The sequence below is a fragment of the Lissotriton vulgaris genome, chromosome 7 (genome assembly GCF_964263255.1).
Source record: "Lissotriton vulgaris chromosome 7, aLisVul1.2, whole genome shotgun sequence".
Classification (NCBI taxonomy): domain Eukaryota; kingdom Metazoa; phylum Chordata; class Amphibia; order Caudata; family Salamandridae; genus Lissotriton; species Lissotriton vulgaris.
The window spans coordinates 1,350,177,110-1,350,200,091 of NC_141695.1; the positions used below are offsets into that span (position 1 = coordinate 1,350,177,110).

General features: G+C 46.5%; 1 protein-coding gene across 5 annotated transcripts in view; it reads left to right on the forward strand.

Moving 5' to 3' along the window:
* Positions 1-22,982, forward strand: part of LOC147703671 (butyrophilin subfamily 2 member A1-like) — a 415,432-nt gene that overhangs the window by 182,708 nt on the left and 209,742 nt on the right. For 4 of the 5 annotated variants that reach the window (XM_086932017.1, XM_086932018.1, XM_086932019.1 and 1 more), the window contains one exon: positions 15,272-15,316. The exons of the other annotated variant lie outside the window; for it this stretch is intronic. In XM_086932017.1, coding sequence (XP_086788143.1) covers positions 15,272-15,316 — 45 coding nt within the window. The remainder of the gene's footprint in view (positions 1-15,271; positions 15,317-22,982) is intronic. 5 annotated transcript variants of the gene reach the window in all.

The window sequence follows — 22,982 nt, forward strand, 5'->3', positions numbered from 1 at the left end:
CGTTTAATTTTCATGAAAACCATATTAGTGAGCTTAACAATCCCCCCGGCGCATAATGCTAATTGCTGCAGGGTGATTACAAATACACTTCTCTTGCGCTGGCGGGAGCATGAAATGGAGGCCACGTTTGGTTTATTAAGGCATTTGTTGATTAGGAACACTTCAGCAAGGGCCACTCAAATTTAAACATTGTAAGTGTAGGACTAATTTAAGTAATTCCCGCTTTCCTGAGAACTCAAACTACTGGGATTTCGGAAGGTACGGAGCTGGTTCTCTCTCATGTCTGTCAAAAAGCAACTTTCGACAGGCAGATCCAATTAGAGTTCAGTTGCCTTCACAACTCAATGCAGGCGCACATTTGCCAATCTCGAACGCAAGTGCCCATGTGCAATGACGTGTGCAAACATGACGTGCAAAGTCGGGAACTGCCCGCCTCCTGCTACCGCTTCACACCCGTCCTGTAGGGTCCTGCCAAGCTGTGAGCCCCCCTCGTATATTAGACAGGAGCTTAGCTCTGCCCATATGTCCTGCCCCCTTCGGCGTTCTCTCAGTTTCTTCTGTCCCTCCCTAACTGCAGCTCGAGTCTCCCCCTTCTGCCCCTACCTTTAATACAGCCCGCTCTTTATTTCTGCTTCCCCCTCCCCTTCTGCTGCCGTCCAACTTCAAACTCTCATAAAGAGGCTTCACCTCTACACACACAGCAGACCGACGCTCCCTTCTCTCCGTCGCGCTCTCCCTTAGTTCACTTTCTGCCTCCCCCTCCCACCCCACCTCTCAGCCGCTTCCAAACCCCTTCTCATTCCACACCCACCTCACTACCCTCATTCGCGGTTCCCTTTTCCTCCATTCTCATTCTCTCTTTTCCCTAACATCTTCCCCATCGCTTTCTTTACCCACAATCTCACCATTCACCTTATAGCACGCTCCATTCCCTTACTCAAAACCCACCACCCTTTCTTCCCTGCTCTTCCATCACCTTTAGGCTTCTCTGCAGTTCATCCCCTCATATTTCTTCGAACACTCCCCTAGACCCTTAGCCACTGCCCTTACGCCGCCCTCTCCAGTTTCTCTAGTGGCACGTCCTCTCTCCTATCTCTCTCAGAGCTCACCTTGTTTGGGTATATGCTCACGGTAAAGGTGGCCATCTGCAAAGTACAGACCACCGTGTCCAGAAATACAGCCACTGATTGGATGGCCTCACATGGCTAATACTCTACAAGCCAGTAGGCAGCGTGCCAGTGGTACCACAGAAAACAAAATACTTCGCGCCTATTTAAAAAAAATATATATATATACAAATTTAGCAGAGGCCGAGGTCATCTGGAGAGAGACACACACAGCACACACACCACACACAGCACACACACACACACACACACACACCACCCACACTCCCCACACCCCCCCTTGCTGTCCCAGCCCTTTCAAAACAAGCCCCCTATTAACATATGAAAGCAGCGCCAGGCCCAGGTCAGCGTGAATAGGGCATTGTCTGTGGGCGCAGGAGAGCGCCGGGGCCTGCGGGCCTTAATAGCATTTAAGGCGCAAAGAGGCCGCCAACGGAGCAGCACTTATAACCCTGCTGGGTGGCGGGGAGGGGCAGAGCGTCGTCTGCAACATCCAGGGCTCCATAATGCACTTAAGGTAGGGAGAGGGGCCTCTCCTGTGGAGGCAGGGGCAGCCCCCGCCTGCACGGACTGTAACACCGCCAGGCTTCAGTGGCAATCATTAATTCATACTTGCGTCGCCTCTTCCTTCACTGCCGACAAGCTCCACAGCCTGAACACAGGGGAGACCCAGGCTAGGCACCCGCGACACACACATACCAATGTTTGGATGCAAGCATATATAATCTATTTTGATATTCAAGTTTAAAACATGTTTTCAATAAGATTTTTCTGTCCATTATTCATTAAATTGTTTAAAAAGTTCATCTCAATTAAATAACAGATGAGGGTCAAAAAGCGCAAAATAAAGACACATTATATTCGCCTTTGGTTGACAAGTGCCAATTTTATTTCTCTTTCATCTCCAAAAGGAAAACTTATCTTGTACCAAGGAGGCCTTTTTCTTAGTATAATATAAAAACAGAACTCCAACTTCACTTTGTTCGCAGTTATGTTTTCATCTGTCGACTTGTTTTAATGTGTCATCACTTTCAATCCATCCAATACCACCACCTTTTCTTCCTCCTCGCAACCTCGCTACTAGGTTTTGTGTTCTTGTTCTCTTTGCAAACTTATGCCCATCCTAAGTAGTCTCTGTGTGTGGCTCTGTGTGTGTCTGTGGCTCTGTGTGTGTGGCTGTGTGTGTGTGTGTTTTGTGTGTAGCAGTGTGTGTGTGTGTGTGTTTCTGTGTGTGTGTGTGTGTGTGTGTGTGTGTGTGTGTGTGTGGCTCTGTGTGTGTGGCTCTGTGTGTGTGTGTGTGTGTGTGTGTGTGTGTGCAAATGCAATAGGTGTCGCATTTGCGAAAGATTAAGCTATTGGCATTGTAAATGACAATGTCATTTTTTTTTTCTTTTGCAGTCTGCCCTGTGGTGAGGTGTAAGATGGATAGCACGAACTCCCGCCTTCCCCTCCCTACACCAGGCCCAGCCTAAGAAAGCATAGTAAGACCGATTGAAAGAGCAAGGGATGGCACCTCTGTCAATGCGTATCAGTCTGCAGCATTCAAGTCTTCTGATAGAGATTGAAGGACTGCAGAACGTTCTTTAGCAATAGCATCCGGGTCTGGGCATAGACTCAGTGGTGAACTCCCCACTCGCTGCCATCGTTTGGTGTCCGCTCGGTGACCGGTGGAGGTGGATTTCTCCGGCCTGATGCAGTCAACCTCCGGAAGATGAAGAAGAGATGCTCCCTTCTCGAGAGAACAAACCTGGTTCAGCCTGCCCTCCCATTTAAAGATGAGTCTAAACCGGTGTCCCCAGGAATATGTGACATCCTTGGAGTGTAGAAATGCTGTGATAGGGCGGAAGTCTCATCTTTTCTTCCGTAGTGACTGCCAGAACCTGGAAGAGAAGGGGCCTGCAGGAGAGGAACTCAGTGGGGTGATTAGCCCGTGCCTCTTGTCGTATGCACTCCTTAAGTTTAAAGTCATGGACACACGTCAAAATATCTGGCGGGGGGGGGGGGGGGGGGAGCTGTCGGCGATGTCCGGTCAAGCCTGATCTCCTGGTCCGGGCGCCTCCATGGATGTGACGGAACATATCCATGACCAAGGCCTCAATGTTCTGCTCCTCTGCTCCCTGAGGTACCTCTCGGATCCGTATGTTGTTCCGGCGAGAACGGTTCTCAAGATTTCCGCGTGAGCCAGATGACCACTTTTTAATGGGGGATAGGTCGGGAACAAGCCACATCTCTTCTTCCTCCCTACTCCCACATATGTCCTCCTTCTCTTGGGGTTCAAAAGTGACGTTGAAGTCGCCAGCTACTACCAGTAGGGGCTCAATGGCTCTGATATCCAAAAGTTCTTCCAACTCGTGCAGAATGGTCGACCTCCTGCCTGCTCTGGTTCCCCTTGCGTAGACATAAAAAATGTCAGTACCGTACGTTCCCCTAATTTGGACAGCTAACATGTCAGGGCTATTAGTCCAGAGCTCCTGTGTCCTACATTGGAGCGCAGTTTACACCCAGATCAGCAACCCCCCAAATGGGCGACCTGGTTTATTGGAGCATGCAGGGCGATGGAATGTGAGGTAACCTGATATGTATATGGGGGGAAAAGTCCAGGTTTCTTGAAGGATACAAATATCAAAGGACTCAATACATTGGATCCAGTGCATGAGGCACACTTTCCACCTAACCCCTGCCACATTCCATGAGACCAGACTAAGCCTGCAGAAATTAGCTTGCTCATTAATGAGGGTAAGTTGCATGGAGTTAGTGAAGACCCCTGCTTGTACTTCAGCCCACATTAATGGTGGGAGCAACCCCCCTCCGCCAGGCGTTTAATTGGCTAACATTAACTCCTTTTGGTTCCCAAGGGCATCGGGTTGGGGGACTTTCAAAGAGAAATCTGTGTGGTGGCTGTCGTTAGTCGCAACAATTTGAGTGCTGTAAGAGTTTGCCGTATATGTTTTAGTGCATGCAGAATTAACTTGGTGTTCGAGTCAATCATTTGTTGCTAGGATGGAGTCTGAGCCTAGGTAGGCATATGACTGGTGGACAGTAGACGGCAGTGTAAGTTGAGAGGGTCGATACTTAACCTGGATACCAGTAGGAGTAGGTGAGCGCGATACAACTTCCAAGGCTATCAGATTGTGGGCCACCTTTCTATCTACCAAGAGAAATTCTATATAGTCTGTCTGGGTGTTATAGCAGGTTAACCTTTTAGCTCGCAAAATGTCCTCCCGTAGAACTGAGCGACAACCCCTTACGTGGCAGATCCAATAGATAGCTTTGTTGGTTAGGGAGTCTTCACCTTCATAGTTAAAATCGGAGGAAACTTTGGGCACGTTGGTCATATAAATACACTTAAGAGGTAACCGAGTGTGTTTGCGCCAATCAGTAAAATTGCTTGGGGGTTGTCGGTACTAGAGGATTGCAAGGGGTGGTCAGGGGTAAAAACAGTACCCTGGTGACCAGGTCTGCCTTTATTAGCTTGCGTCCATCCATTTACCATACCCCCTGTAACTACATGAGTGAGTGGTTGCACCGGGGTGCACTTGGTGGTTATGCATGTAGAGTGCTGGTGCGATTCTGCTATGGGAGGATATGGATTATTACTAAGCAGAGTCGAATTTGTTTGCTGGGTAGGAATCTGATTTGGAGGTTGAAATTCGCAGTCACCTCTGGCTAGAAGGAATTTTGAACAGCTTAGTAAGATCTTGAATAGCAGATTCAGCTAGTTGACTTTTGACCTCAGATCATCTAGAATTCTAGGTACGGGAAAGTCGTTTCTAGCTAGCCTGTCTGAGGGAACCTCGTCCCCTAGTCCCTCACTACCACTTTCCATTATCCCCTCTCCTACCCCAAATCCCATGGTGCCTACTCCCTTCTCCAACCCATTTCCTACTTTTTGAATGCTGCTTAGATTCAAAAGCGGTGAAAATTGGTTAGTTAGGATAAGTTCAGTGTCTAGAGTGCCTGGGGCTGGGTCAGCAGATAAAAGTGCAATTGTCCTTGATTCAGCCATGTCTATAATAGAGGGCAGTGGTGCGTAGCTAATGGGGGATTTATTTGTACTACATGTGGTGGGTTTATTAAATATTTAAGGAATGGGTTTCTGCGGCTTTAGATTTGATTTGATTGGGGGATCGACCAGGGTTAGTGGGGCGATAGGTTCAATTAGGTCCAACGGGACTGATGGAATAAGAATTTCCTCACTTTCAACTAAAAGATTGTCAATCCGATCTAAGACACAGTTGCTTCCTGCAGACTTACAAACCTGTTTGGCTTTGTTTTTGGGTCAAGCCTCCTCACTCCCACAAGCACTTGACTTTTTTTCCCCATATTGTGATTTGGATGCAAATTTGCAAGTAGGATAGAATAGAATGATGAGGTAACTAAGGACAGGGTCACCGCGATTACTTGCAGCCATGCTGCCACTCTACAGGCCCAGCAGTCGCTATTGCACCAGAACCCACCAGGGCCCCCCCTCCAAGTCCCCCCCAACAGTAATAGCCACGAGCACTGAACCTTAAGCTGGTAACAATTACTCATTCAGTATCATATAGGAACAGTAATCAGCTAAGGATCTGTTGGTCTTGAGTTCAACAAAGGATGGCCAGATGAACAAAGCTCAAACAAATTAAAACGGGCACCACAGTCACAATGAATACAAGAAATACTTTCAACAACTCACAGTTTCTTGGTTCGAGAAGAGTCAGTCCTAAGGTTTACAGAGGTAAAACTAAGAGGGCTGGCCTTGCCCTGCCTCTTCCTGTCAATGACTGGCAAGCCAGGCCCGCCCTTGACACGGGCCTCACCTGCGCCTGTCCCGCGCCGCGGGTAAATGGCAGTCCTGTTCCAGGCATCCTCACCATACTTTTGTTCATAGTCCTTCAAATGTATCCCTTCCAGGTTGTCCATTTGTCATCAGATCCCGACCTGCTGTTTTACTGTACTCCTACTCAAACCTAAACTGCCCCTCCCCCCAGCATAACCAAATGGGGCCATGCATCTCCTCCACTGTAGCCTTGCATCTTTATGTACTAGCCGCCTGGTGTGGAGGGTCCGATTGCAAAACACTGACGCATGCCTTGACACTGGCCCGTGCAGAAGTTTACATCACTTCAGGGAAGAAGCGTAGAGGTGTTCATTTCAAATGGCCCATGTGTAAAGGCAATGCCCACCCATTCTGTGGAACTATTTTCCAATGCAAAGTGCAGTGTATGCATTAAGTCAGTGACTAAAACCCTGCTGCTCTCACTCACCACCACACTGAGGTGAGGCAGATAACTCTCAATAGGTCCTGCTCTCTATCATCTGCTATGTTTGAGCTATTTGAGATCACAGCAATCCTTTCTTTTTTACACATTTCTTGATCACTGCTCAAATCTCCAGCAGGCTGAAGGTTTCTGCCTTGCCCACCCTCATCGCCGGTGTCTTTAGCTCTATATAGTCCTCCCCATGTCAGAAACAGCTCCCAATTTGTGCCTGAGACCGGATACATCTCCACGTGGGTTCTTTTAATAACTAGTCAACAACACATTGTAGTTGGAGGGCAGGGTCTTTATGAAAGAGTGTGGAACCTCACAGGTAGGAGGTATTCTTTTTATTTCTTGTTAGACCCTTAGGTGACAGCCACAGGCTGCTGGCTCCTGTCAGGGCTCCATCCTCCCTTCAGCTGTAATTCACTGCCAGGATTCTCCCAGCACACACATCCCAGCATTCCACGTTTCATCATGTTCTTGTGCTGCAGTAACAAATGATGGAAGGAATGCTGAACCAATCAAACATTCAAGTTTGGACCACCCAATCATCATTCTACAACATACAATGAATCAGACACACATCTTATGACCACGCTATTTCATACCTGACTTTGTTTTTATTGATGTGTTAAATCATTATTGTGTAAACAGAGATTTTTATATTGTCGTTTTTAATTTGGGGAGATATTTCAAATCTCCTTTATACTTGTGCATGCTAATCTTTGTATTCCCATCAGTCCCAGTTTTTCTTAAAATTATTTGATCATTATGTTAGCAATTGTCATTTGACAACGAACATTTCTGAATTACAGGAATTGGAATCTAATTTGTAACTACTCATGGAACCGTTTGTATAGAATCCTCTTTGGCCATCCACGATTTCCTTCCTTGATACCAAAATATGTGTTTTAGTTAAATTTGAGTTCAAAGTAAGGCATACTTCTCATCCAGGGGATCCTCATCAATAGTCATAAGCACTGAATATTCCCGCCCATGTGCGGGACCCCGGAAACAATATAAAAATATATATGTAAAAAACACATATATCTTGCTCCACATATATGTATGTTCATATATTATTTTTCTCACACCAATGCAGCTCCATAACTGAGGCTAAAACAATGTAAACACATATACATGCACTGCAATTAGTTAGGAAGCAAAAGAAAAAAAAACACATTAGGTCAAATAACCTTTGAACTTTGTGTTTTAATGAGTAGACCACTCATAAATCCTGAAAATTGCTTGTAAATAGACATTGTTAGCCCTCAGGCTGCATTGCCAAACCAATAGCATAGAAAATGAAACCATTTTCAACAAAAACTGGCGCCGTGCCTTTAAGGCAGCCATGACCCCAGGCTTCCCATCATGCCTCAGGGGTGACAGTTAGGTCAGTTGTTCTTTCCGGCTCCTTCAGTCAGGACCCTGGTGAAACAGCTCCCTTTATTTTTGGCTTTTTGTCAAAAAATATTCTTGTTACCTACAATTTTTTGCTTTCGCTCGACGTCTTTTAGACATAGGGTGTTACAACTAATTTTTTAGGCTTAAAAAGGGTGATTTTTCTGTCAGAGATGCCTTCACTCTTTGACAAATGCCCTTCATGTGGAAGGAAGATGGCCAAGACTGACACTCATTCAGGCAGTGTGTATCCTGTGCCTACCAGAATCTCATTCCTCTAAAACCTGTGAACACTGCCAGGTTTTAACATCCAGGACTCTGAAAGAACGTGAGAGAATTCGGGTTTATGGGCTTTCTGAGAGAGGAAGATCTCCCAAGAAGCAGAAAAGTCGGAAGGCGCGGTCGACGTCGAAAGAAGCCCCGACTGGTTCACATTCGGCGTCGAGATCGGCGTTGGAGAAGCAGTCGACGGCGACGAAGAAGATGTCTTCAGCGTCAACATCCAAGGTACCTCCGCTACAGACAGCTTCGAGGGATAGGCCACCGTCGAAGCAGAAGAGTTAGACGGCAAGCCAACTGATGTCGAAGCAGCATCGTCATGCTGTGACATCGAGGCATTCTCCGTCGACGCCTGGCCACCGGCGTTCGGCGTCGAGACATCCTCCGTCGACGACTAGTCATGGTCGTTCGGCGTCGAGGGAGCCTCTGTCGACACATCGTCGGTCGACGTCGAAGCAGCCCACGTCGACGCCCGATCAATGGCATTCGACGTCGAGGCAGCCTCTGTCGCATTCAGACAAGCGGCATTCGGACTCGAGGCACACCCAGTCGCCGACAGAACACTCGCGATCGGCGTCGAAGCAGCCTCCGTCGTCGTCGAGCAGACAACCTTCAACGGCGAGATGCTGCATGCCGAAGGACAGTCATCGCCACCCGAAGTCGGCGTTGGGGAAATCACGGTCGACGTCGAGAGAGCGTCTATCTGCTCGTCGCTCGGCGTCGATACAGCCACAGTCGATGGATCAGCGAAGATCCAGGGAACGGAGCGTTTCGCAGCCAGTTAACATTTCTCCTGCAAGGTCACAGGAGAGGTCGCCTTTGAAGCAGGTGATGCAGGAGAAAGAGAGTGAACCATTGGACCAGTCTCAAGTCCTAAGGCCTCAATTGGGTTCTCCAGGATCAGCATCGGCTGCGGAGGTGGGACAATCTCCAGTACAGGATCCTCCTGCCAAGAGAAGGAGGGTCGCAGAAGCGAGATCTCGGTCGAGGTCTTCCTCTAGATCTCTAGTGAGCCTATCCTCATCTTCCTCAGCATCTCGAAGTGGCAGATCCTCGGATGGACAAAACAGCGATTCGGATAGGGAGAGGTCCAAGTCCCCTGCAAGGTCGCAACAGGATCAAGCAGATCAACCTCCACGGTCACGTTCACCAGTGAAGGATCCCACCCACAAATCTCCTCCTGTTCATCTTTCCCCAAGGTGGTATAGACCTCTTCACCACTGGGCCAAGGACAAGGAGACGGCAGATCGGCTGAGGGCGTATCGAGACCAGGCTCCCCGCCGCAAAGAACGGTTTCGTTCTAGGCACTCAAGAAAGAGAAGATCTCGTCACAGAGAGCGATCTCGTTCTAGAACACGCTCAAGTAGAAGATCTAGGTCCTGGAGGACCCGTAGCTCTTCAAGTTCTTCGAGGACCCGATCTCACAGGGAGTACTCTCCGACCCTGACAAACAGTCCACGCTCGAGGATATCTCCAACTGAGGATATTTTCTCGTTCCAAGACATCTTGGGCGGGGAGCCCTGAAGCTGGGAGTGCCTATGACAGCTCCGCAGATCAAGACGACGGTCATATTTGAAACTCTACAGCACAGAACGGCACCCAAACCTTTGTTGCCGTTGGTCCCGGGTATAATGGAACCAGTGAATGAAGTCTTCCTCACTCCGGCAACGGTGAAGTCCGTCCCAGCGAGGGTTCTCAAGAAGTATCGTCCTCCTGATGAGGACCCTCTGTTCCTCAAGTCCGATCCCCCGCCAGATTCAGTAATCATTGCGGCGGCTAGAAAATCCAATGCGGTAGCTTCCTCATCCACGGTACCGCCGGATAAGGACAGCAAGGTGCAAGACTCATGGGGGAGAAGAGTTTGTAACACCTCAGCTTCTTTCCTCAAGGTCTCCAATGCGGAAGCGCTGCTCGGCAGATATGATAGATCTCTGTGGGACTCACTTCAGAGGTTTTCTGCAAAACTTCCTCAGGAAGATAGAAAGGACTTTGAGGAGGTTCTTATGGAGGGCGGTCAAGTCTCCAATCAGATTATAGGAGCGGCGGCAGATGGGGCAACGCTGGCTGGGCATGGTTATGTGCATGGAATCACAGCGAGGAGATCCTCATGGTTGCGCCTGACTGCATTGAAACCCGAGGCTCAAGCCAGAATTCTAAATCTTCCTTTTTCAGGCGCGTCTCTCTTTGGAGCGAGTGCTGATGAGGAGATGCAGCGGATGAAGACTGAGTTAGACACCCTCAAAGCCGTGGGGCTTGAAAAGAAAAAGGAATTCCGGAAGAAGTTCCGTTCGGACAACAAGGGCTCTTCGAAGCTGAGGGTTCAAACCCCTCACTGGCAGAAAGGCCAGAACCAGCAAAGCCAACAAAAGTCGCAATACAAAGGCAATCGCAATTCCAAAGGAAATGGAAATCAGCGCCAAGGCAACAACTTCAATAAATCTCAGCAGAAGCAATGAGTCTTCACTTCCCCCAGCGCCGTTGTCCACTCCAGTGGGGGGAAGCATTGCGCATCACAGGACAGAGTGGCAGGCCATTACAAAAGATCAATGGGTGTTTTCTACGCTGCAGAATGGGTACTGTCTTCGTTTCCATCGTCTACCTCCACCCGTTCCTCCGATGTCAACGTCGAGCCACCAGCTACAAAGGTTAAAGAAAGAAGTAGCGACACTCCTCGAGAAAGCAGCCATCGAGAGTGTGCCGGTGGCCCAAAGGGGGAAAGGAGTGTACTCGAGGTATTTTCTGGTCAGAAAAAAGGGTCAAAAGGCGGAATACAGGCCCATTCTGGACTTGAGAACACTCAATCTACATGTACGAAAAGAAAAGTTTTGCATGTTGGCACTTCACCAAATATATCCACATCTCAGGAAAGGGGATTGGATGTGTTCGATGGACCTTCAAGATGCGTATTTTCATATTCCAATACGGCCCGATCACAGGAGATTCCTTCGATTCCGGGTGGGGACCTCCCACTACCAGTTCAAAGTCCTTCCGTTTGGGTTGAAGTCGGCCCCCAGGGTGTTCACGAAGTGTGTCGCAGTGGTGGCGGCAGCTCTACGCCGCAGGGGAGTCTTTGTATACCCATACTTAGATGATTGGCTGTTGAAAGGTCCAACTCCAGGCAATGTAAGGAATCAATTCCAGACATGCATAGAACTTTGTCAGCGTCTAGGCCTGCATGTCAACTACAGCAAGTCTGTCTCTCAACCCACTCAGAAGATCCACTTCCTAGGAGCTCTGATAGACTCCGAAGTAGGAAAAGTGTTTCCTTCGGAGGAGAGACAGTTTTCTATAGCGCTCAAGTGCCAGCAAGTTCTTCGCCACAGGTCTCAGAAAGTGCGGAAGATAGCCTCACTCTTAGGGTCGATGGCTTCCTGCATCTTCCTGGTACCGAACGCCAGTCTTCGGATGCGTCCTCTTCAGCAGGATCTGGAGGACAAATGGGACCAGCATTCAGATCGCTGGGACGATCAGATCACTTTGTCGGAGGTAGCTCAATCTTCCCTCCAGTGGTGGACAAAGAGACAGAGCATGCAGGTGGGAGTTCTATTCCATCAACCTCCTCCTACCCAAACGATCATCACAGACGCATCGTTGCAAGGCTGGGGGGCGCACATGGGTCCTCTACAAGTGCAGGGTCTGTGGTCTTCCAAAGAAAGCACTTATCACATCAACTTGCTGGAATTGAGAGCGGTCCACCTGGCTCTCAAAGCGTTCCTTCCCTCGCTTCAGGAGGAAATGGTTCTAGTACAGACGGACAACACCACCACGATGTACTATTTGAACAAGCAGGGAGGAACCCGCTCAAGGACTCTGTCTCTGGAAGCTCAGCGCATCTGGCATTGGCTTCTGGCTCGCAAGTTGTCTGTTCAAGCAGTCCACCTCCCAGGAGAGCAGAACGTGAGGGCGGACGCACTAAGTCGGCACTTCGAAGACAAAGAAGACTGGGTTCTCAACGACTAAGTGCTAGAAGACATTTTCCAGTCATGGGGTCGTCCTTCGATAGATCTCTTCGTGGACGACGTAAACAGCAAATGCCCAAGCTTCGCCTCAAGGTTCTATCGACCAGGAACAAGAGGGAATGCTCTTTTGATCGACTGGTTGGGGCAATTTGTGTACGCCTTTCCACCCCTTCTGCTGATCCCGAAGGTGTTGAGCAAGCTGAACCACTCGTGCACAACAATGATCCTGATTGCCCCCGACTGGCCGAGGCAATGGTGGTACACGGACCTACTTCACCTGTCAGTGTCTCCTCACAAGAGGCTTCCATGCAGGCCGGACCTGTTATCGAAGATGAACGGGAGGATTCACCATCCCAACCTTCCGTCACTGAACTTGGCAGCATGGCTCCTGAGGTCATTCAGTACGGCCATCTAGGGCTGCCACAGGACTGCATGTCCATTCTGAGAGAAGCACGACGTCCTTCCACAAGACATTCTTATGCATGCAAGTGGAAGAGGTTCTATATGTGGTGCATGCAGAATGGTCACAATCTGGTGAAGAGTCAGGAAGAAGCAGTTCTTCCATACTTGTTGTACCTGGCTAAAGCAGGTTTGAAGTTTAACTCCATTAAGGTGCATTTAGCCGCTATAACGGCTTATAGGCGATCACCTTCACAGACTTCTTTTTTCCAGCTGCCAGCAGTAAAAGACTTCCTGCAAGGTCTGAAAAAGGTGTACCCTCCTGTACGGCCTCCTTCTCCTCCCTGGGAGCTGAACCTAGTACTATCAAAGTTGATGGGCCCACCTTTTGAGCCCATTCATAAAGCTACTTTACAGCATATTTCCTGGAAAGCGGCTTTTTTGGTAGCGATTACGTCAGCCCGTAGGGTGAGCGAAATTCAGGCCCTCTGTACTAAAGAACCGTATACAGTGTTTCATTTAAACAGAGTGGTGCTCAGAACGCACCCTTCTTTCCTGCCGAAAGTGGTGTCAGATTTTCATGTCAATCAGTCTATCTCTTTACCCACTTTCTTTCCTAATCCCTCTACTCCAGCTGAGAGGGCGTTACACTCTTTGGACCTGAAAAGGGTTTTAAAGTTCTATCTGGACAGGTCCAAGTCTATTCGACATTCTGATCAATTGTTTATTAACTACGGATCGATCAGAACTGGTCATGCAGCATCGAAACGTTCCATTTCCAGGTGGATCGTTTCGTGTATCAAACTTGCTTACCAATTGGCGCAGAAACCTCTGGGGTGTACTCCTAAAGCGCATTCCACTAGAGGTAGAGCGGCCACGGCGGCTTACCTGCATGATGTGCCCATGTCTGAGATTTGTAAAGTGGCGACCTGGAGGTCTGTCCATACATTTACCAGACATTACTGTCTAGATTCTGACACGAGAGCAGATACCCAGGTGGGCCAGGCCTCCCTGAGGAATCTGTTTAACAGCTGAGTTATTTGGCTGTTATGGCTTGGTTGGGTCATGTACTTCTCATTTACCTGCAGGTGGTTGATGGGCTTGCTATTCTATTCAGTGCTTATGACTATTGATGAGGATCCCCTGGAAGAGAAGGATAAGTTACTTACCTGTAATCCTAGTTCTCTTCCAGGGGTATCCTCATCAAAGTCATAAGCAAGCCACCCTCCTCCCCAGGTAAATGAGATTTGGTACTATTTCAATCTTGTGGTTGAGCCCTGTCTTCAGGGTTATGCAAAGAACAACTGACCTAACTGTCACCCCTGAGGCATGATGGGAAGCCTGGGGTCATGGCTGCCTTAAAGGCACGGTGCCAGTTTTTGTTGAAAATGGTTTCATTTTCTATGCTATTGGTTTTGCAATGCAGCCTGAGGGCTAACAATGTCTATTTACAAGCAATTTTCAGGATTTATGAGTGGTCTACTCATTAAAACACAAAGTTCAAAGGTTATTTGACCTAATGTGTTTTTTTTTCTTTTGCTTCCTAACTAATTGCAGTGCATGTATATGTGTTTACATTGTTTTAGCCTCAGTTATGGAGCTGCATTGGTGTGAGAAAAATAATATATGTACATACATATATGTGGAGCGAGATATATGTGTTTTTTACATATATATTTTTATATTGTTTCCGGGGTCCCGCACATAGGCGGGAATATTCAGTGCTTATGACTTTGATGAGGATACCCCTGGAAGAGAACTAGGATTACAGGTAAGTAACTTATCCTTTCATAATCTTACAATGTTATCAGGTGTAGATATGATTGCACCTTTTCCCGGTACTCAGTGGGGCATTTCTGTGATTCTGCTGGAAATTGTCAAACAACCTTGACCATAAAGTGACCACTGGTTGTCTGCAGAGTGGAAATATGCATCCTGAGACTGCTTCTCTTCTGACCACTTTCTGCCCTTCTTTTAATGATGTTTTATTTACCTTTTTTTCCCATGTACATTAACACACATTTTGCATGGGAACAGAAATAGAATACGATACACACAATATATGCCAAAGAATCACAGATTTAAAACATATAGTGGTTTTCATTCACATAGAACGCAATTATTAGAATTTAAGATGGATTTATCCACAGTAGTGTTTGAACCTTTGAAAGATACTCTTAGCAGGGACACAGCCAGAAGAGGCCAGATGTAGTACAGTGTTTAGAATCGGCAAGAAACAGATAGTGTGAAATTGTGAAAAAAATCTCTTTGCAGGATACTAGTGAGAGAGAACCAGATCCTCTCTAAATATTTGTCTCATCTTCTGAAGTAGACTAATTCGTCCATAGAATAGAAATGTCAGTTGATTTTGCAGAGCCGCAATCATGCCATGTGCTTGCACTGGTTCTTCTGCCCTTGTAGAGACAGATGGCGGCCAGCCAGGTTCTCTGATAGACCTGTTCTCCTACTACAGCTTGACAAATTGAGAACATGTGTACATAAGCATTCCTAAAAATTAAATCCAAGAAGATATTAGGAACACAAAGTTAGCACTTGAATGAAACATGTATGAAGTCTCAGACACAAATAATTTCTGTAGAACTAGAGCAACATTGAAGAAAAGGGAGTCTACAAAAGAGTTGTACCTAGCGCAAACCAAACTGAGTAAATAAAAAATAAATTAAGTGTTCTTCAAATATTTTTATGCACTGCTTTATTTTTTACTGATTGCAAACTGCAACTTAAATCATGTGCTAGACTGAATTCTTGTTCATGCGCAGTATAACATGTGACTGATGAAAGCAGGGCCTTGACTAGGTGTTATCTAATTGCCTCTTGTGTTGCTTTTTTTCATATGAATCAGGGGTCACTGCTAAAGAGGTCGTGGAGTCCATTGGAAATGAAACCGGTAAGAAGTGATTAGAGCAACATCTTTTAGAGATGTCAAACTATGCTCTCTAGAACATGAACTGAATGATCACAAAACTGCACATTCTTTTAATGTGGATTATGAGCTCGCCAAACTGCGCATTCTTTAACCAGGGAATAATGAGCTCACAAAACACAAAACCGCACGTTCTTGCAATGGTGATAATGAGCTCAATGGTAACTCAACTGTGCGCTCTTAAAATGAGGATAATGAGCTCGCCATTTAGCCATCTGTGCCCTCTTGAAACGGGGATAGTGAGCTCGGCAATCATAAATCTCGCTCTTTATGAATTAAAAACGTTAGGACACCAATAACTAAACTATGCACTTTAGAACAGGCGCTGTGAGTTCACGGATAACAAAACTGCACGCCCCAAGATGTAGAGTGTGAGGTAATCAGGGAGGTTTTAAGGAATCCGCTCTCAAACAGTGAGGTCTGAGCTGTGGTGGAGAAGAAAATAATGATCAATATGATATCTCTGCTAACACGGATGCACCGTCCCTGGCGGGGACTAAATTCCCAATGTTGATCTTTGCGGACGACACCCTCCTCTTATCAAAGACGAGGGGGGGTCTGCAGAGGGCTCTAAATCACTTTGAGGAATACTGCAACCAAAATGACCTCCAGATAAACGTGGGGAAAACTAAATTTATGGTTTTCTCCAGGAAAAAACCTATACGTAGTAGTGTACAACTTAACGGGGTCAACCTGGAACAAGTTGACACGATGACGTATCTGGGGGTCACTCTGGACTGCCGTCTGTCCTGGAAACCACAAATAGAGACCCAGCAGTTAAAACTGGCCCAATTGACTGGCTGCCTCCTGCGAGAGCAAAAGAAATCTATTACCAAAAGGGTTGCCCCCGCATTACAAATTTATGATGTCAAAATTAATGCTGCGACACTCTACGGGGCAGAGTTATGGGGCTTTATGGATCTCTCGAGCCTGTATAAAATCCAGTGTAGGTTTCTTCGCAACCTGGTGGGGCTTCCCCAATCAACTCCACTGATCCCTCTTTGCCACGACATGGGTTGCCTTCCAATAACAGACATGGCAAGGTATAGAGTAGTGTCTACCTGGAGGCGTCTGTGGACCACGGAGGAGTTGGCACTCTTTGCAAAGGAGTTAACCGAGGTGAAAGCAATTGGAGGTTCCGAGCGAATCCCCTGGCTTCACTCGGTGAAAAAGAGCCTGTGTGATATGGGCCTTAGTCATCTGTGGGTTTCGCCAGACATTAACAATTTCCCCCCGAAAAAGGAATTTAAGAGTCTATTTTGGGCCTCAACTCGCCATTCTTTGGCACATGCATCCAGCTCTGAAGATCTGACGGGACGCTTTTTAAGGTTTAAATTGGATCCGGCTCGTGAGATATATTGGGATCTTATCTCCAGGCCATTGGACAGAAAACTGTTCCACCAATTTCGGGTGGGCTCATTACCCCTTAATTCCTTCACCTCATCTTGGAGCAACAACACTACTAATCTTTGTAGTTGCTGCCCCGGGTGTAAGGAAACAGAGGGCCATTTTTTGTTCGCCTGCCCTCAATATAGAGAACCCCGTTCAAAATGGCTAAAACCCATTTTTAAACGCATGAAATGTAAAAAATCCTCGGATGCAATATGGGCTTTAAAAACAAATACAACTGATTTCACTGTGATATGTTTGGCCAAATATTTAGGTTGGGCATGGGCAATCAGAGCAAGAAGGAATTCAATCGCCACATGATCAAATAAAGTGTGTAAATTGTATAGTGCTTATTAGCAAATGCTAAACATATTTTTAAGATTTGTTAAAATTAATGTCTTGTTTCCTTTCAATAATGGTTTAATAACTTTTTAACTGTGGATTCTAGATTGACCTTACACTGTTGATTATATATAGATATAACTATTTTTATAAGATTTTGTAATATGTAGTGATAATGGAATCTGTTTTAAATGTTTGTTAAAATTGTCTTTTATGATTTCATTATCGAAATAAAGACATTAAAACCTGAAACCTGAACCTGATATCTCTGCTATTGACACCTCAAGCTGCGGACCTTCCAGTAACAAGCTACCCCTATTTAAAGTGTCTCACCTGTTGGTGATCAACTCCAAGCCCCATGACCTTCTCTTTTGTCTTGCTTTGGATCAACCAAGAAATGTTAGACCTTATTTGGGAACATCACGCTAATCACCAAGGATTATACATTCTTGTGACCTATTGGTGCATGTTCCACACTCATCTTTCATGGAGGAAGCCTAGGAAGGTGTGCCCTGCTGTAGCGGGGTCGGGGTGGGGAGCCGTACGAACTGGTGGACCCCTGTCCCTAATTCCCCTCCTTCCCTGCAGACTAACGCCCCGAGGGCAGAGTGGGACAGCCTTTCGGATCAGGAAGGCGAAAAGGACCTCGGCGCCTTTAATTGGAACTTGGACGATCAGGATGCGACTCCGCCCCCTTCTGATGTCGGAGATCCCGGACTGGTCAAAGGGCAGGAAATCCTGTATGGGGGGGGTGTGTCATCACCCCGGAGGTAGGAAGCGGAGAAGCGGAGCCGGAGAGGAAGCGTGGAGCTAACGGAGAGGACGAGAGAAACGAGAGCGGAGGAGAGCCAGGAGGCCAATGACCCCGTGTTCCGCCGTGCCACACTCCCGAGGGAGGAGTGTGGCTTTCTCAGGTACGGCGGCGTTGGGCAGCCTGGGTGGCGAAGAAGAACGCCCCTGTGTAGATTGTGTACATAACCCTGTGTGTGCCTTTCCCGTGTCTAACCCTATACCCGTCCACCCTCCCTGCCCATCCAGTATTCCTCACAAGCCTATCCCCCCCCTCTGCACGAGCACAGTCAGATTGTAGTATACACGGGTGTTCCCTCACTATCACTCGGTCCCCTGGAGAGTACGCCGTATCGGAACCTTAAACTAACGGCTCCCTCTGTTGGTCTCCTTTTCCCTGGGTAATCCTGAGACGGAGGACTGGAGCTGACCCCGCAGATGCTTGTCAGGACAACCAACGCCCCGAAGACCCCGCCATCATGAACAACCTGGAGTTCGCAAGGGAAAGACTGACCTTTAGGACCAGACGCACCATAAAAATAAAGCCCAGTTTGAAGAGACACACTGGTTTGCAGCCTCTTTCTGTAACTGAGCCTACTACTACCCCTCCTCCCACGCCCACACCTGCTTTGGTTGATCTGATATATAGATTTTGAACATGGCTAATCTTTGATGAGTCCTCGCTTCCTGCTAGTGACCCTTGAACAAGATCATTATTGGCTCAAGACCTGTTTCTTTCTGACTTCTGGGCTTCCGGGGAAGCTCTTACCAGTACAGAAGGATGTTTGACCAAAAATGACTCTGGAAGTTGGTGTCTACCTGAAGCCTGGGAAAAGCCTGAGCACTTTAGAAGAAGCTCTCCTACTCTAGTGTGCTCTGAAAGGAGAAGCAGCTATACTGCCCACTTGAGGAAAGGAGCTTGGCCTAGGCCATGAGACTTACTGCAAGGTGCAGGTTACTGAATTTTTGGCAGTGAACTGAGGTACCTATCCGCCATGAAGACCTTGCAGCCCAGTTGATCCAATCTACTACATTTGTTTTGTAAATTAGTTGATGAACTACAAGCGGTGTTCTAGGAGTACCAGCGTGGTTAGCCTGTATCACTTTGAGAGTACCTTATGCAATCTCTTGCTATGGGGGAGCTTGTTAAAGGTTACTGGACTGGTCTCTGAACAGAAACCTTAATTTTTCTGTGGATGTGAATCCCAGTTCATGTTCAAGTGATTTGCTTTTAGTCTTTTACAATATTTTTGGGGAATTTGTGCCTCTGTCAAAGTCATGGCAGCCTGGACTGAAAATGCCTCCAGGAGGTGTCCCCTCTTGACCAGAAGGCCAAAGACAAAAGTTGGCAGACATATTATAGACTACTTGAAACATTGTAGCTTTCCGTTTTTCACGTTTGTTCTATTGACTGAAGACTGTAAAAAAGCAGTTTTAAAAGGACCGCTTTTCAAGAGCTTCTGACTAACCAGTACCTCACAGTTCTTCCTTCAATGGTACCATTGACCCTAGGCCACTTTGCATTGTTGCTGTGTTAGGCATTATCTGAGTTCCAAATCAACTGCCACTTTGTACAGTGAGCCTAGTAAACTTGACGAACGCTACTTTTGAAAATAAGTTTACAACAGAAGTAACTTTCCTTTTGCGTTGGAATGCAGTAGTTCTTAAGGTCATAGGATACATATGACAAACGGTAGTACCCCCCCATCCATACTATTACCCAGGACCAGCCTACCATCCAAGGACTCGACGAAAAGACATCATAAATTGCTACAAGTATAATTATAGTGAAGTCCTTAATCACAGGACTGCACCACTTAGTAGCAGAAATTGTGAACTCCTGTAATGGCCTGTGTTGATAAGGCTAATTAGATCCCTCAGTGAATGCATATCTACTTTGTTTTTATTTACACTCCCGTCAAAGCCAGGGTACACACAGAGGTGACCAATCTTAGTTAATAGTGCATACTGCAGCTGCATATGTGATCCCTACACAAGGTGTTGTGATAATCAACCCCACATTTTATGCAGCGCTTCTGAGTCTTTATTTCATAGACTAGTATTGTCCAAGTGCAAACCTTGCTATGCAACAAGCAAGGCCTGACCATGGCCCCATATAGATTTGAAAGAGGTCTTAGTTAGAAATATAATGACAAAGAACACTGCTATTGCTTCCTCACCAGAGGCTTTTAATACTTGGGTATCTGCGGCTATTGAACAAGTGGCCCCACTTAAATCCAAGGAGGCCACGAGAGCCAAGGCATCTGTACCATGCTTCTCAACTGATTTAAAAAGAGCTTAGACAAAGCCGTAGGCAAGAACGCCAGTGGAGGCTTGCTCCCAGTGCAAAAGAAACAAGCATTGGTTTAGCCAATAGGTCTCGCTTTTGGGACCTTATAAGTATGTAGTTATGCAGCACAATATCCTTGGTGCAAAAACATCAACTGTTGCATGGCTAAACACTTAGAAGGTCCCAAAGGCGTGACCTATTGGCTATGCCAATGCTTGTTTATTCACTTAAGAGCCTGCTGTTGCATTGAAGTAAATAACTATTGTGCTTAGGGGAGGAGACACAACATATAGTGCTGCAAGGGCTTGGCTTGGAGCAGGATGAAGGCGCTATAGAAGTCAGACAATGTGTTGGTGGGAAAGACAGATCTGCTGAAGGAGTGAGTGTATGACAGCAAAGAAAGGTGGCAGAAGAATAAACTAATGCGATAGAAATCAGAGCGGCTACGCTTATGTTTACTATGGTGAAGTCTGAGTTATTGTTCTGAGCTTATGATTGCCATGGTGAGGTCAGTTATTGTTCTGAGTCAGTTGATACAATTGACCCAACAAGCCTGAAAACAATGTATTTCCAAATAATATTAAAAAAACATAGAAAAATAACAGAGGTCTGGGTGTTGCAACGGGAAGCAGGCTTGTAAGCAAATAGGATGAATCAACAACAAAGCGAAAAGCCTTACATAACACAAGCATTAAAAATGCAATAAGTCTCGGCTTTCATTAACCCCTTCGATGCTCATGACGAGCTCAGCTCGTCATGAGGTACACCTCTCGTGTGCTCATGACGAGCTGAGCTCGTCATGTAAAAGGGAATTCAGTAAATATCAGCACAGGAGGGGGATCAGCTTAGCACCCAAGGTGTTAAGTTAAGCCATTTGCTTTGCTATACAATACCATTAGCAAAGCAAATGGCTTTAACTTAATCAAAGGCAAGACCTATTGCATTTTCAATGCTTGTTTTATATGTGGCTGTAAAACAATGGGAGAGGCGGAACAATGAGGAGGTGTCGCACGCTGCCCTAGTCCGCCAATGGACATGCTGAAATTTAGGAATAGATTCTTATCTTTCTCAGTTGGCTTGTTTACGGTTAATTTGCCTGGGCTGGTTTGTTTCTCAAGTGTCTGGAGTGTCGCAGAAAGTCACACTACAGCAGACTTTCAGGCAGCCTTTTGTGCGTTTTTTTGTCACAATACAGACGTTTATCTGGTGCTAGTTAGAGGAAGACATAATTTCTGCTCGTGGCAGCCGCTTTCATAGTGTTGGTCACAATACCGTACATATCACATTTACCCCACTTTCACATACTGACATTATAAAGAGCCTTTTATATATTTGTTGCTTTAAAAAAAATAGATAATAAACAATACCATTTATAATACCAACAACTTTAAACTTTGCTACTGCGAGACCTATTGTATTGCAAATGCTTGTTTTGCATTGATATGGAGATCAGCTTCCCTGAGGGCTCTAAGCACCTGTTCACAATGGGTCAGGTGGGTCTCCCAGTCAGGACTGTAAATGATTATGTTGTCTAAGTATGCAGCGGAGTAACACCTGTGTTCCCGTAGAACCACGTCCATGAGACGTTGGAAGGTGGCGGGTGCGCCATGGAGCTCAAACGGAAGGACAGTAAATTCATAAAGGCTAAAGGGGTTACTGAATGAGGTTTTAGCTTGATCTTTTGGGGAGAGGGGTACCTGCCAATACCCCTTTGTTAGTTCCAGGGTGGTAATAAATTGGGCCTTACCAAGTTGTTCCATCAATTTATCTACCCGTTGCAGAGAGTAGGAATTGAACTTAGTGATGGCGTTTACTGCCCTAAAGTCAGTGCAAAATCTTATAGAACCATCTGGTTTAGGGGCAATGACCATTGGAGATGACCATTCACTCTGGGAGGGTCTGATGACACCCATAGCTAGCATTTTAGCAATTTATTTTCAATGGCTTTTTTTCTGACTGCTGGGACGCGATATGGGCGATGTCTAAGCACTTTATTAGGTTCTGAGGGAATGGAATGTTCAATCAAGGATATACGTCCTGGGATATGTGTAAATAGGGTGGAAAAGGGGGACAGCATCTGGTCTAATGACTGTTGATGTGCCTTAGAAAGAGAGTCATTTATGTTTAGTTCAGACAGCATAGTGCGGATTGTCCTGCCCTCCTGTTTACATGATGGAATGTTCTGAGGAAGGGGCCCCAACCATTTCTTCAGGAGGTTATTATGGAAGACTTGTGTTTTCTTTTTACTCAAGCGAAGGCGGTATGTAGTTAAGCCTACCTTGTCTATCACCTCAAAGGGACCTTTCCATTCTGCCCGTGCTTTTGCAAGGGATGATGGTAAGAGGACTAGAACCCAGTCATGTATTTGCAGGTGACGCCATTTTTTTCCTTTATCACAAAAGGTCTGTTGTTTTCTTTGGGCTCTTTCTAGGTTGTTATGGGCAAAATCCCTTACTTTATGAAGGCGGGAGCGTAAACCCTGGGTATATTCAAGGAGGGTACGGTTCTCATCAGGTTGTTCCTGTTCCCAAGCTTCTCGAGTCATTTCCAGGAGGGTTCATGGTTGTCTCCCGTAGAGAAGCTCAAAAGGGGAACATCCTAGGCTACTCTGGTTTGGCATCTAATAACAAAGAGAGCTACGGGTAGGAGGGCGTCCCAATCAGCCCCCTCTCTGGCCATCATTTTTTTTAGAGTTAATTTGATAGTACCATTATATCTTTCACAAAGCCAGTCTGGGGATGATATACTGAGGTTCGTATTTGGGTAATGTTGAGGGTCTTGCAAACCTGGCCCATAAGACGGGAGATAAAAGGGGTGCCC